General features: G+C 39.6%; 1 protein-coding gene across 1 annotated transcript in view; it reads left to right on the forward strand.

Moving 5' to 3' along the window:
- The first annotated feature begins 849 nt into the window (after positions 1-849).
- The window catches only part of LOC140138311 (uncharacterized), a 54,426-nt gene continuing 41,086 nt past the window's right edge, over positions 850-14,189 (forward strand). Inside the window, exons 1-9 of the mRNA XM_072160222.1 lie at positions 850-984; positions 2,148-2,788; positions 4,227-4,481; positions 5,088-5,336; positions 6,930-7,190; positions 7,990-8,247; positions 8,608-8,868; positions 10,687-10,947; positions 11,315-11,578. Coding sequence (XP_072016323.1) covers positions 2,461-2,788; positions 4,227-4,481; positions 5,088-5,336; positions 6,930-7,190; positions 7,990-8,247; positions 8,608-8,868; positions 10,687-10,947; positions 11,315-11,578 — 2,137 coding nt within the window. The 5' untranslated portion in view covers positions 850-984; positions 2,148-2,460. The remainder of the gene's footprint in view (positions 985-2,147; positions 2,789-4,226; positions 4,482-5,087; positions 5,337-6,929; positions 7,191-7,989; positions 8,248-8,607; positions 8,869-10,686; positions 10,948-11,314; positions 11,579-14,189) is intronic.

A 14,189-nucleotide genomic window follows, 5' to 3' on the forward strand; every position in this document is an offset into this window, starting at 1 on the left:
ATAGCCAGAGTTATGCAAAATGGGCAAGTGGACTATGGAGAAGTCTACTTTAAAGCCTGTGCTTAAGAATTTGTGTACGACTACTGTACATTCAATTAAAGCCTTAATGTACGATTTTTTTTAAATTTTTCTTTTTTTCTTCTAAAATGATAATATGCAATCATTATGAAAGTTCCCAATACATTTGGACGCTGAAAAAACATTGGGAATTTGCAAAGAAACATCATAAACTTCACCTATCACTCTAAATATCTCGCACTATTTGGATTAGGACAGCGAAAAGCGGCCTCAGAGTTAGTCTCCTCGCTCCCTCCACATGTGGAGGGAGCGTAACAAGCTAGTTTTATGCGAGACTACGGTTTATGATCGTGGCCGACATAAAGTCATAATCTTTATGACTATGTCGGACCAACAGAAAATCGTCCCGTTTTACTACAAATAGGACGAATTTGACAGTTTGCTCATAGATTTAAGTTAGAACATGTGTAAGTATTACAAATATGCCAAAAAATCGGTTTTGAAAAGGTAAATTCTGAAAAAAGATCGTACATTATGACTAACTTTGACAAGGTGTTTTTTATTCAATATTTGACAAAGTAGCGAAAAAATGTTAATGTTGCTAAATATTGTCCGACACAACAAGTTTTCCAACTTCCACTTGTCAAACCTGATTATAAAAAAACTCAATTCTCTACAAATTTAGTAGTTTCCAATGATATTTTTCCAAGAAGCTGTAGAACAAATTAATCCATTTAGTGCAATCATAATACTATAGCCTAGGGGGCTCAGGTGGCAAGTTTATCATCGTCTTAATCAAATATTGGTTGTTTTTTTTTTTATCTGATCCGGAGCTTTGTGATGACAACACTTGTCCCAATGGGCAGACCTGTTACAAACGACCCAATCCACCTGCGGGTGAAGCTGATCATGTCTGCGAGTGTGCAAGCGCATTTCAAATGGGTTTCGACTGTTCAACACCAGCTGGTAAGTTTTTAACCCCCTGCACACTCTATCTCCCGATCTAACATTGCCTCTGATTGGTCAATTTACGCGATATCTTCACTTTAATCGCCAATCAAAATGGAGCTTTGCAAATAATTCGCCCCAATTTTTTGTGTGTTGAAATTATTCTAACAATGTTGCTGATTGGTCCAATCGATAATGAAAACTTCTTTTTGGCCAATTGGCAGGTAGTTCTTGAAACGGGGTTAAACCGTAGTCGGTAACGCTCTTTGCCGATTAGCCTTGCAAAGGGGCTATTCCAGTTGGAAATCCATACATCCCCTATGAATGACATGACCTTAATCTCCCACAGTTATAATTTAAATGCGATTGCCCAAGTGGGCGACTCCATTTTAAATATACACCTCCTGTGTTGGAGATTAAGATTGTGTATTCCATAGGGGTGTGTATAGAAAATCGCAATCCTTGGCCCGGATTCAATCAATAGTAGAGCACCTTTAGCACTTAAATGCTTTTCTGTTTGCTTATTTATTTGGGCTTTACCATGTACAAATTCTACATCTAAAGAAATACTGGGCAGGACCAATTGGTATCGACGCCCAAATTCAGGTGGCATCAAAAATGTCTAAAAACAACTCAACTGAGGGTGCATATTAATAAGGGTGCGCATAAAAAACAGTGGCTGGTGCAGAGAGGCTTAGTTTGATGAGGCTGGGTTTGAATCTTCTGGCTCGCCTGCGTACAGCTGAACTGAGTGTATGTATGTAACAATGAAGTCATTTAAAAGATTTGACCCTGGATGACCTTTAACCCAGATGACCCCCTCTGAATATTTATTTATATTAGCAATTTCAAACATTGGGAAGTTCCCCACCCAGAGAAGATAACCTTTAACTTTCTTTCATCCCTGCATCGATTTGCTTTTTAGTGCAGCATGGGTGAAAGGTGACAAGAAATACCTTAATTGCAAAATCTGGACGAGCTCTATTGAGGTATTTTTGTCACTATCGACCCATGTTGCACGGAATAGCAAATTATCAGTAAGAAATGCATTGTTGAAAGTGTACGATATCATCTTCCCCCATCTACATTGTTATAAATTACCATCCATAAAATGCATTTAGCTAACAGAACTTGGAAAAATTACTATAAATTGATTATTTTATCTGCCTTATTACTTTCAGATAACCAGCTGATTATTACAAGTTATGGATCAAATAGCGGAGTTGAATACTTCGAATCGCAGAATTACCCCGCCGACTACAATGACCGTACACGATCTCTTTACCTCTTGTTCATCCCGGTGCTTCATCGATCACATTCACTTTTGACGACCCATTTGGACTCGAGCTGAATAAGGATGAGCTGTACATTGGTAGAGGTCTGGCATTTGATTTTGGTCAACTTAACAGTGTTAACGATCCGGCAAATGACAAGTACTTTTTTGAAGGAAGAACCAGGCCAGATTCTTTCACCATCAACACCGACGCTGTATGGATGTACTTTGATACCGACAAGAACAACAATGAAATGAACTACCAAGGATTCCGCATTAGATGGTCGGCAAACGTGATTGATAGCACCCCACCCGTTATTTCTGGCTGCCCAGATGGTATCGTACGCTCAATCAACACTGGAGCAAGTGGCGCCAGCGTGACATGGATATCCCCAACGGCAATCGATAACTTGAGTGTGGTAACTTTGACCTCAAGGAGCCACCAATCTGGAACCTTTTTCAATGTGGGAACCACAACGGTTTCATACGTGTTCTCTGATGGATCTGGCAACACTGCAACTTGTTCCTTTGATATAGTTGTGGAAGTTGGTAAGAAAAACATTACGAAAGCATTTTGAAATATTTACAGTTTTGAAGCAAAGCAAATTTTACAGATTATTTACACAGGTGTAGAGCAAATTTTGTATCATTTGTTTTGTTTACTTTCCACCAAAATTAAGCAAATGTTTTCGTCATGCATGTGTCCCTCAAGCTCAGATGTAATATTAGCGTTACAAGAAGCATATTTTTATAACGGTTCTTCAGAAATAGTCTGGGTAATTTTTAAACAATGGAATAACCAACACTCAATTTATACATGGCATGTTTGGGACATGTTTACTTTCTTCTCGACACATGGGGCCTCTCACCATGATAGCCTTGCTACGTACTATAAGATTGGATCGAAACTGTGCGTTACTGGAATTTGTTTTAGTTTTGAGATTATACTGTCAGATGCTTTTTGATTTTTGATATTCTGAACCTCTAAGATTCAATGTGGCTATTGCACAAAATCCAAATGAATTGCAAAACGTATGCAGTCATTTACCTGGTAGGTGGGCATTTTTGTATGCACTATTCAAACTGAAATCCATACACCACAAGAAAGACATGACCTTATACTAAAATGCAGTTAAACCTTTGACGAGCGCGTATTGTAAGGATACATCGCGTATTTACTGCGTTGCATGCACTTGTCTCCGATTGGCTGCTAAGGCGATATGTTGTTGCCGAGTGGAAATTTATGAATGAACTGTGCGCCGTACGTGTTGTTAGCGCCGAATTTGCAACATCACAGAAGTATAACATTTGTATTCTTTCACACAGGAAGTGTATTTCAAATGGGGTTACCTGAATGGCACTCATTTGAAATCTACACCCATGTGGGAGATTCGTCTTGCATGGGGGTGCATGGATTTCAACTGGAATACTAGCCCAATGCAGCATCTACAAGTTGACTTCAGAGCTTGGATGCTCCAAAAATGCAAAATTACCAGTCTGGCCAATTACAATGTAGCCTCTACATGTAGCATGCTGATAATTTGCAGCATTTTCTATTTTCATATTGCATATATATTGCTATAGTATAAATAGCAGTTTAAAGATACAGCTTTGACATTAAAAACCAATCAATTTGAATTGATGTTAATTTTCCATTTCTTGAGCAATTGTTGTTTTGCCCATAGTGCTTCCAAACTGGGTTAATTTTTGTACCAGTGTAGGGCTTATTTGAATAAAAGAACTTTTTTGTGAAAGAAGCAAGTTCCAAGATCTCCCAATCAGGTTTTTTTTTTCATCTATCAAAAAGGGTCGTATTGTAATGTGATTCAGTGGGACAACAATCTTGTGGAATGCACTTATGATCCATGTTTTACATGGTTCCCGCTTTTTTTTATGGGAACCGTGGACTCGTTCCACAATGTATTGAATAGCGATTGCGGAGTTTGCGTAATATATAATGGTTCATGTTAATTTATTACTTGTATAGCTAGTGATAATAGCCCACCAGTCATTGGACAACTACCGGACGTAAGAGTAACCGTAGAACTTGGCACTGCAACAGCAGCTCAGGCCACCTGGCTGGAACCCACTGCTACTGATGATTCTGGCTCCGCCACATTGGTTTCACAGAGCCACTCTCCTGGATCTTTCTTCCCGCTAGGAACCACACTGGTGACCTACACTTATCAGGACCCATCGGGAAACCAAGCCAGCGTATCTTTTAATGTCATTGTTGAAACTGGTAAGGGTGGATCACAATTAATAAACAGAAAGATGGTCTTTTTATACCTAGGACTTCTAGCTGGTGAAACGGGTACAGTTGTCCGAAACAATGCAATACACATGAAACAATTGCCAATTTTTAGCTGGCACTGTGCATCCAGCATCAATGGGCTATTCCAGTTTGTAATCCAAATACTTTCTTGATATTACCTTTATTTTCCACACAGGGAGTATAGATTTCAAATGGGGTTAGCCGTTGCCTTAATATGGGACTCAATTTGATATCTACATCCCCTCTGTGTGGGAAATTCAGGTCACGTCTTCCATATGGGGTATTATACCCATATTGTGTGTTGGCCCCCACCCGTCTCCCCATTAATTGTTCCAAACTGGTTCGAACTCGATCTGAATATAATGAATAGGATGTTTATGAAAAGGATCGGATCGATCATAATCCGAATGGTGTTTCTATTCCTTATTTTTATAAATAATATTATGAAAAAGGCAGATTACCCATCAGCATTCTACACTGTTACAAGTAGATCTGATTATCTCTAGTTCATGATAATCTTCACAATTGTACATTAAAATATGCTTACATGTGCTATTAATTTTATTCCTGTAGTTGATACCACACCCCCTGTGATCACCCCATTGGACGATATTTTGGTGACGATTCCAAGCACTCAAAATCAAGCCCAAGTTAGCTGGGTCGAGCCTACAGTAACCGACAACTCTGACAATCCAACGCTAGTGTCAAGAAACAGAGCACCTAATTCCTTCTTCCCTGTTGGCACCACACAAGTGACGTACACCTATACGGATCCATCTGGAAACACGGCCAGTGAAACTTTCAATGTTAATGTGTTTCAAGGTATGCAAGATCTGGTATTCTTAGTCAGTGGGAGTGGTCTAGTTCGTAGACACATTTTTGATTGGACAATCGCAAGATTTCGGTGCCGTTTATCAGGCCGTAGAGCGACCCCACGCCATCATGCGTCTTGATAATGCCTTACACGCTTGTAGAGGTGCGCGTATGTATTGCGATGTAATGCGTAGACTAGTGCGGAAAACGCGACGCGCTAGCAGTACGCGCAACGGAATACGTGAAGTTGTAAACAAGTATCGTTCATTTTATAATGAGGGGAGTTATGACGGTAACTTAGTTTTTGCTTTAAAAAATTTTTTTACAGTTATTAAAATAATATTTAACTGACTAAGAATGAGAATAAGCGATAGGAATTTTTATTTTGCCTATCCTCTACCTATGATGAGCGACAGGCAGGTCCAATATTTTTATCGTAGTGGATACGGCTGCGCCGGCATCCACTACTCAAAATATTGGACCTGCCTGTCGCCTATCACACGGAGAGGATGGGCAAAATAAAAATTCCTATCATTTATTCTCTAATTGCCAGTGGTTAAATTATGTTCCAATCCAAGGAAAATATTTACTGAAATTTGAAATATCTGAAACATTTCCAAATTTTTTTAATATGTATACTAAAGGTATAAAATTAAAATAAACTGATACTCTGTAATATTCCTATCGGGAATCTGGATCATTCTAGTATTCTAGATATTTGAAGAATCGGCAACACTATATCTGGTTGTGATGTAGCTGAACTTCCTGGTTGCCGTTTACAAGTTGGTCATAAATCTAGTTTAGTTCTACAAATATCCATCTATATCTGATGCAGCCTGGAATATTAAACTGCATTCCATCGCCTGTGTTACACGTAGACAAAAGGATGATGAAAGTTTACAACACAATATACATCAATTTTTAAGCGACTTTAAGGTGGTACTACACCCCGATCAATTTTGGAACCAATTTGCAATTTTCACAAAAAATAACTTCATTGAAATTTCAGTGATTCAAGGCAAGTGGTACATTCTAGCGGTACCTCTTGTCTTATCATAAATAATGTACCGCTTGTCTAGAGTCACTGAAATAACAGTAGTAACTGGATTGCTTGCACCTATAATATACATAACCTTTGTTACCAGTGTTAATATTATTTGAGCAAAATGCAAAATAGTCAAATTTATCAAGGGGTGTACATGTAGTACCACCTTAATCCACCAAATTGGGCAGACGCAACACCAGTTTGGTGCGCCGGGGACCCATTAATGGCTGAATGAATTGCCATCACTTAGCTTGTTGGATTTAGAAACACCAGAGTGATCTGATAGGAATTATGGTATAATATTTTTCATATTTAAATTTGTTTTTTATCATTATCATTTTTATCATTTTTCATCACAAGATCATTAGAATACAAAACAAATGACAGAAAAATGATTACAAAGCGCATAAATGTGACAAATTAAATCCAGCCACAAAAGTAAGTTTCTATTTGTGTAGCAACATCTGTTGCTGCAAATGCAAAGCAATATCAAGTCTTTGATTAAACCAAGCAATTCTCACTTTAACACAACTTGTATTAATTTGCTTTCATCTCAGGAGCAATTACAGACAACAATCCACCAGTTATCAGTCCACACGATGACGTCACTGTATTTGTTTCCGCTGGTTCTCCTGGAACCACTGTCAACTGGCTAGAACCAACGGTAACGGACGATTCTGGAAATCCTTCCTTGGTGTCTAGGACAAGATCACCCAATTCTTTCTTCAATGTTGGTACCACACCAGTGACATATACCTATCAAGATCCATCTGGAAACCAAGCTAGCATCACTTTCAATGTTAACGTAATAGAGCAGGGTAGGTTTCAACTTTGGTATATCTTCAATGTGCACCAGTTTAGTTTAGTTTTGGTTTACATCAACCTTGCATGCATTGTATTTGCATGCTGTATTCGTTGATGTACTCGTAACCAACATTATTTGTTTGTTCTTACACATGATACATGTATGGTGCTGATTCTGCCCACCCATGGCAGAGGGACCCAACATTGTGTTTTCATGCTTTTGCTGGGCTACCACTTTTTCTGCTTGCCTTTTTCATCACTCTTGGTAGTGCGCAGCATTTGCTCTTTTAAAAAACATTTTTAACAGGTTGGGTCCTGTTGTCGTTGTGGGGCAGTATTATTTAAATCTCATTGTCATAATCTGATTGTATCTTTGCATCTATTTTGGTTACCGTAATTAAGATGGAGTCTGGTGGACCATGTCTGTATGTTCTTTTTTCCCTTCAACCAGGCCCAAGTACAGATTCCAGGATGGATCTAGCAGCGTCGCTACTTGCACCTTTGATGCGACCAAGATTGAAGTTGCAGCTTTAAATAAGCATTGAATCGGGCCATACTTGGACAGGTGGCTTCTCAAAACTGAAGAGGATGGAAATTTTAGTTTCCTACAAATTTCTCAAAATAGACTTGATCATTTTTCTGGATCAGTTTATTCTCAAATGGATATTACCGAGAATTTACCACTTTATATACCATACTTTTAAAGATTGCTTTCGGCATTGTGGCAATGGTTGCCGAGGTCACTTTGAATCGGGTGGTTGAACAGTCCAAACAATATTCAAGTGATACTTTTCTTATTCCATTATTTTACAGGAAATGCAGTTGATAATCAGCCTCCAGTCATTCAAAACTGCGAGGATGTTGCAGCTACTGTTGGTCTTAATATTGGTGGTGTTGTGGTCACGTGGATAGAGCCAACTGCCACCGATAACTCCGGCATAGTGAATTTGGTTTCAAGATCTCGTCAACCAGGACAATTCTTTGTTGTTGGAACTACCCCTGTTACCTACCGATTCCAGGATGGATCTGGCAACGTCGCTACTTGCACCTTTGATGTGATTGTGACTGAAGGTAAGAGTTCATTTTTACTTGCAATATGCAATTTCTAAAAGGCGAGTTTCTAATATGCACATTCTAGCTATAAGCGAAGTAACTGAAGGTGAGTTAATTTTTACTTCCAATATGCAATTTCTAGATATAAGCGTTGAATCAATGCCAATATATTGACAGAGGCCTTGACAACGATGGATTTACTTGATCATATCAATATTGCTTTAATGCACAAAATTTGAAATGTAGATTTTGCAAAATTACCCATCTTTATGACCTGGCTCCAGCATTGAGGAAATGTGGCTGCCGAGGTCACTTTGAATATAATCGCATGGAACCATTTCATGTGATGCTACTTTCCTTACTCCCATTATATTACAGTTGGTACTCCAGTTGATGATCAGCCTCCAGTCATTCAAAACTGTGAGGATGTTGCAGCCACTGTTGGTCTTAATATTGGTGGTGTTGTGGTCACGTGGATAGAGCCAACTGCCACCGATAACTCCGGCATAGTGAATTTGGTTTCAAGATCTCGTCAACCAGGACAATTCTTTGTTGTTGGAACTACCTCTGTCACCTACCGATTCCAGGATGGATCTGGCAACGTCGCTACTTGCACATTTGATGTGACTGTAACTGAAGGTGAGAGTTAATTTTACTTCCAATATGCAATTTCTAGCTATAGGCGTTGAATTAACGCCAATCTTATTGACTGAGGGCTTGAGAACTTGACAACAATGGATTTACTTGATTGTATCAATATTGCTTTAATGTACAAAATTTGAAATGTAAATTTAGTAAATTACCCATCTTTATACACCATACGTTTTATGACCTGGCTCCAGCATTGAGGAAATGTGGCTGCCGAGCTACCTTTGATTCGTAAGGTGACCAATCCATTTTCCAGAATCATGTGGAACCATTTCATGTGATACTACTGTTCTTACTCCACAGTTGGTACTCCAGTTGATGATCAGCCTCCAGTCATTCAAAACTGTGAGGATGTTGCAGCCACTGTTGGTCTTAATATTGGCGGTGTTGTGGTCACTTGGATAGAGCCAACTGCCACAGATAACTCCGGCATAGTGAATTTGATTTCAAGATCTCGTCAACCAGGACAATTCTTTGTTGTTGGAACTACTTCTGTTACCTACCGATTCCAGGATGGATCTGGCAATGTTGCTACTTGCACCTTTGATGTGACTGTAACTGAAGGCAAGTTAATTTTTACTTCCAATATGCAATTTCTAGCTACGAGCGTTGAATCAAGGCTCGACAATTTCGAATGCAATTTCATACGTGCTGGTGATAAACAATATCATCCTTGGCCAACACCTTCGTGGATTCCCAGTTAATGTTGTGGCGAGAATCAGTTTTATGCTCCGTGACAGCGGTGGGTTTGCGGCTGGGGGAAGTTGACTTGTGCTCTTCAGAGGTGTTAGCCAAGGATGATAGAGTAACCCGTTTAGTGCAGGAGGCCATCCAGATCAAGAGGAAATTTCCAGAACTAAATTGCGATCAAGGACTGGAATTGCCAACCTTAAATACAATGCCCTCATTTGACCAAAAGTCGCCAATGGTCATCAAAATTAAAGGTTGGTTGAATTTTTGTGCCGAAAGTCTAGAAATCAATTTGATATAAAACTGTCAATGATCCACAAAGAACTCTTGATAAGCATGCTCCTACCACTGTCCGATCTTGTACCAATAGACCCAATCAGCCTTGGTACAATACTAACATCCATGTTGCCCGTCGCCTCCGCCGCAAATAGGAGTACAACTGGCCTTGAAATTCAGTCAGACCGAAGAAAGCTGGGTAATGAAATGATGGATAAAGCCAAACAGGAGCATTACAGATCTGGATTTGAACAATCCGACTCTAAGACGATGTTCAAGAAAGTAAATGCCATCCTCGGTAACGGCATAAAAATACTGCCTGCCCATGAATCTGCACAAGATCTCAGTAATGACTTCACCTTTACTGATAAAGTCGACATAATCGACCAAGGCATTAAAAAAGAACTTGAGAATCCCAATGATTCTAGTGATAAAGCTCCGTCCTTGCCTGTTGAGTGTAGTCTCCATGAATTTGACCCAGTGAGGAAGAAATCTTGGCCCATATCAACAAAGCACCATCAAAAACTTGGTCTTCTGGACCCGTTACCTACATGGTTCATAAAACAAAACCCCTTCGATGTTTGTTCCAATGATCACCGAGGTTGTCAATACATCTCTCAGCTCTGGAGTGTTCCCATCCTTATTGAAGCATGCTGTTGCTCCCATCATCAAACCACAATCGCTGGACCCAAACGAGTTAAAAAGACTATCGCCCAGGACTTCAACTTGACCTGAACACATTACTAATTTCTCCCACTCTTATAACTAGACTGTAACAATACTGAAATGATTTGGAGATAAAATGTCATGTGATGATACTTCTCTTACTCAATTACATTACAGTTGGTGCTCCAGTTGATGACGAGCCTCCAGTCATTCAAAACTGCGAGGATGTTGCAGCTACTGTTGGTCTTAATATTGGTGGTGTTGTGCTCACATGGATAGAGCCAACTGCCACCGATAACTCGGGCATAGTAAATTTGGTTTCAAGATCTCGTCAACCAGGACAGTTCTTTGTTGTTGGAACTACTTCTGTTACCTACCGATTCCAGGATGGATCTGGCAACGTTGCTACTTGCACCTTTGATGTGATTGTTACTGAAGGCGAGTAAATTTTTACTTCCTATGTGCAAGTTCTAGTTATATAGCACCTTGTGACGTATTCCAACTTGTGTTACGAGCGATTTTGACGAGATAGGTACCCTGTTCAAGTAGCAAATCAAGGCTTTATTGATTGCAGATTTATTTGCTCCATTGCATTTGTACACACAAACCTCCTAATACATCATACATTTGATTAAATGGCTCCATCATTGAGGAAATGTGGCTGCTGATGAGGTCACTTTGAATCTGGGTGAACAGCCAAACAATGTCAGCAGGTGTGTTACTGTATGGTGACCATTGCAATCTATTTCTAGAATCACTTGAAACCATCCGTCCCCATTTCATGCGATACAACTTTACCTACTCCATTATATTGCAGTTGATGATCAGCTTCCAGTCATTCAGAACTGCGAGGATGTTGCAGCTACTGTTGGTTCAAATGTTGGTGGTGTCGTGGTCACATGGATAGAGCCAACTGCCACCGATAACTCCGGCATAGTGAATTTGGTTTCAAGATCTCGTCAACCAGGACAATTCTTTGTTGTTGGAACTACCTCTGTCACCTACAGATTCCAGGATGGATCTGGCAACGTTGCTACTTGCACCTTTGATGTGATTGTGATTGAAGAAGGTAAGGGCGAATTTTTACTTTTACTGGGTCTTTATACATTTGTGGAAATGTGGCTGCCGAGGTCACTTTGAATCTGGATGGTCGAACAGTCAAAACAATGTTGGCAGGACTATGGTATTGGAAGCCGATCATTCAATCCATTTCCAGAATCGCTTGTTGATACCATCAGTCGCCATATTTCATGCTTGATACTACTTTACTCATTCCATTTATATTACAGTTGATGATCAGCCTCCAGTCATTCAAAACTGTGAGGATGTTGCAGCTACTGTTGGTCTTAATATTGGCGGTGTCGTCGTCACATGGATAGAGCCAACTGCCACAGATAACTCCGGCACAGTGAATTTGGTTTCAAGATCTCGTCAACCAGGACAATTCTTTGTTGTTGGAACAACCCCTGTTACCTACCGATTCCAGGATGGATCTGGCAATGTCGCTACTTGCACCTTTGATGTGACTGTAACTGAAGGCAAGTTTATTTTTACTTCCAGTATGCAATTTGTATAGCTATGAGCGTTGAATCAAGGTCAATCTTATTGACAGAAAGCTTGACAACAACTTCATTTAAATAGTACCTTGCAAATATGGAGCTTTGCATAAAATTAGAAATTATAAGCAACACTAAATTATACATGAGATTAGTACTATGGCTTAAATTATAATTATATTTTACAACTACAAGATATATTTTAAGATACTAGATAAAAGCAATATGTATTGCCTTGATAATAGAAAACCATGTCGAGTTACAACCATGTGGTTCCAACTTGAGACTCCATAGTGCTAATGCAGCGCCCACTACAAATTGAGGGTCAAATCTGGCTCCAATACTGCCAGTCACCAGCCCCTCCATGATCACTCATTTCTCACTCTTGCAGCTAGATTGAAAAGCATTGCAGCAACACCAAAATGGTTTGGAGATAAATTTTCATGTGATTCTACTAATCTTATATTACAGTTGGTGCTCCAGTTGATGACGAGCCTCCAGTCATTCAAAACTGTGAGGATGTTGCAGCTACTGTTGGTCTTAATATTGGTGGTGTTGTGGTCACTTGGATAGAGCCAACTGCCACCGATAACTCCGGCATAGTGAATTTGGTTTCAAGATCTCGTCAACCAGGACAATTCTTTGTTGTTGGAACTACCTCTGTTACCTACCGATTCCAGGATGGATCTGGCAATGTTGCTACTTGCACCTTTGATGTGATTGTTACTGAAGGCAAGTAAATTTTTACTTCCTATGTGCAAGTTCTAGTTATATAGCACCTTGTGACGTATTCCAACTTCGATGACGCCTCTGGCACTTTTAAAAGAGGTGTTAAGAGCGATTTTGACGAGATAGGTACCCTGTTCAATTAGGAAAACAAGGCTGTATTGATTGCAGATTTATTTGCTCCATTGCATTCGTACACACAAACCTCCTGACAGTGAATGGAATTTGTCCAGCATAACATCGCAAGGTGTCGCCGTAGCTGGAACGTATAATACCAAGACTATCACTTGTTAGACCAGCAATGTCATTTACCTAATCAAGTGCTACCTTTGTAACATCTAATAGGTTGGTGAAACCAGCAAAAAAGTGCAGGACCACATGTTAGGTCACCAGTGATATCAATTGTAAAAGCAAACAAAAACCAGGTGGTGTATGACGTGCATTCCCTAAATTCAGTAAATTTTCATCGTCAACCGTGTAATTGAATGGGATTATTTTGAAATTTTAAAACGCTTGAAATATCACAAACAAATAGGCCTATGTTGATAAATAATATAAATACAAGCTAAAACCGTTGGGGTTCGATAATGAACCCCACAAAACTAACCAAGTATATGGAAAAGGCCATACGGCCGGGCGGTTTCACGAGTTGCCGGCTCAATCATGTCATCCGCCGCCTGCAAAAACCAGCGTTTCCAGTTTTTATCACCTGGCACCTTTGTTGAAGACTTAGCACTAGCTGAAAGCCAAGGTTTTTGTACTGTTTAAAATACAAAGTTATTATATTTTTACAACTACAAGATATATTTGAAGATACTAGATAAAAAGCACTGGTAATACATCATACATTTGATGACATGGCTCCATCATTGAGGAAATGTGGCTGCTGAGGTCACTTTGAATCTGGGTGAACAGCCAAACAATGTCAGCAGGTGTGTTGCTGTATGGTGACCATTGCAATCTATTTCTAGAATCACTCTAAACCATCGGTCACCATTTCATGCGATACAACTTTACCTACTCCATTATATTACAGTTGATGATCAGCTTCCAGTCATTCAGAACTGCGAGGATGTTGCAGCTACTGTTGGTTCAAATGTTGGCGGTGTCGTCGTCACATGGATAGAGCCAACTGCCACCGATAACTCCGGCACAGTGAATTTGGTTTCAAGATCTCGTCAACCAGGACAATTCTTTGTTGTTGGAACTACCTCTGTTACCTACCGATTCCAGGATGGATCTGGCAATGTTGCTACTTGCACCTTTGATGTGATTGTTACTGAAGAAGGTAAGGGCAAATTTTTACTTTTTTACTGGTTCTTTATACATTTTTGGAAATGTGGCTGCCGAGGTCACTTTGAATCTGGATGGTCGAACAGTGAAAACAATGTCGGCAGA

This window comes from Amphiura filiformis, chromosome 17, assembly GCF_039555335.1.
Source record: "Amphiura filiformis chromosome 17, Afil_fr2py, whole genome shotgun sequence".
Lineage (NCBI taxonomy): Eukaryota > Metazoa > Echinodermata > Ophiuroidea > Amphilepidida > Amphiuridae > Amphiura > Amphiura filiformis.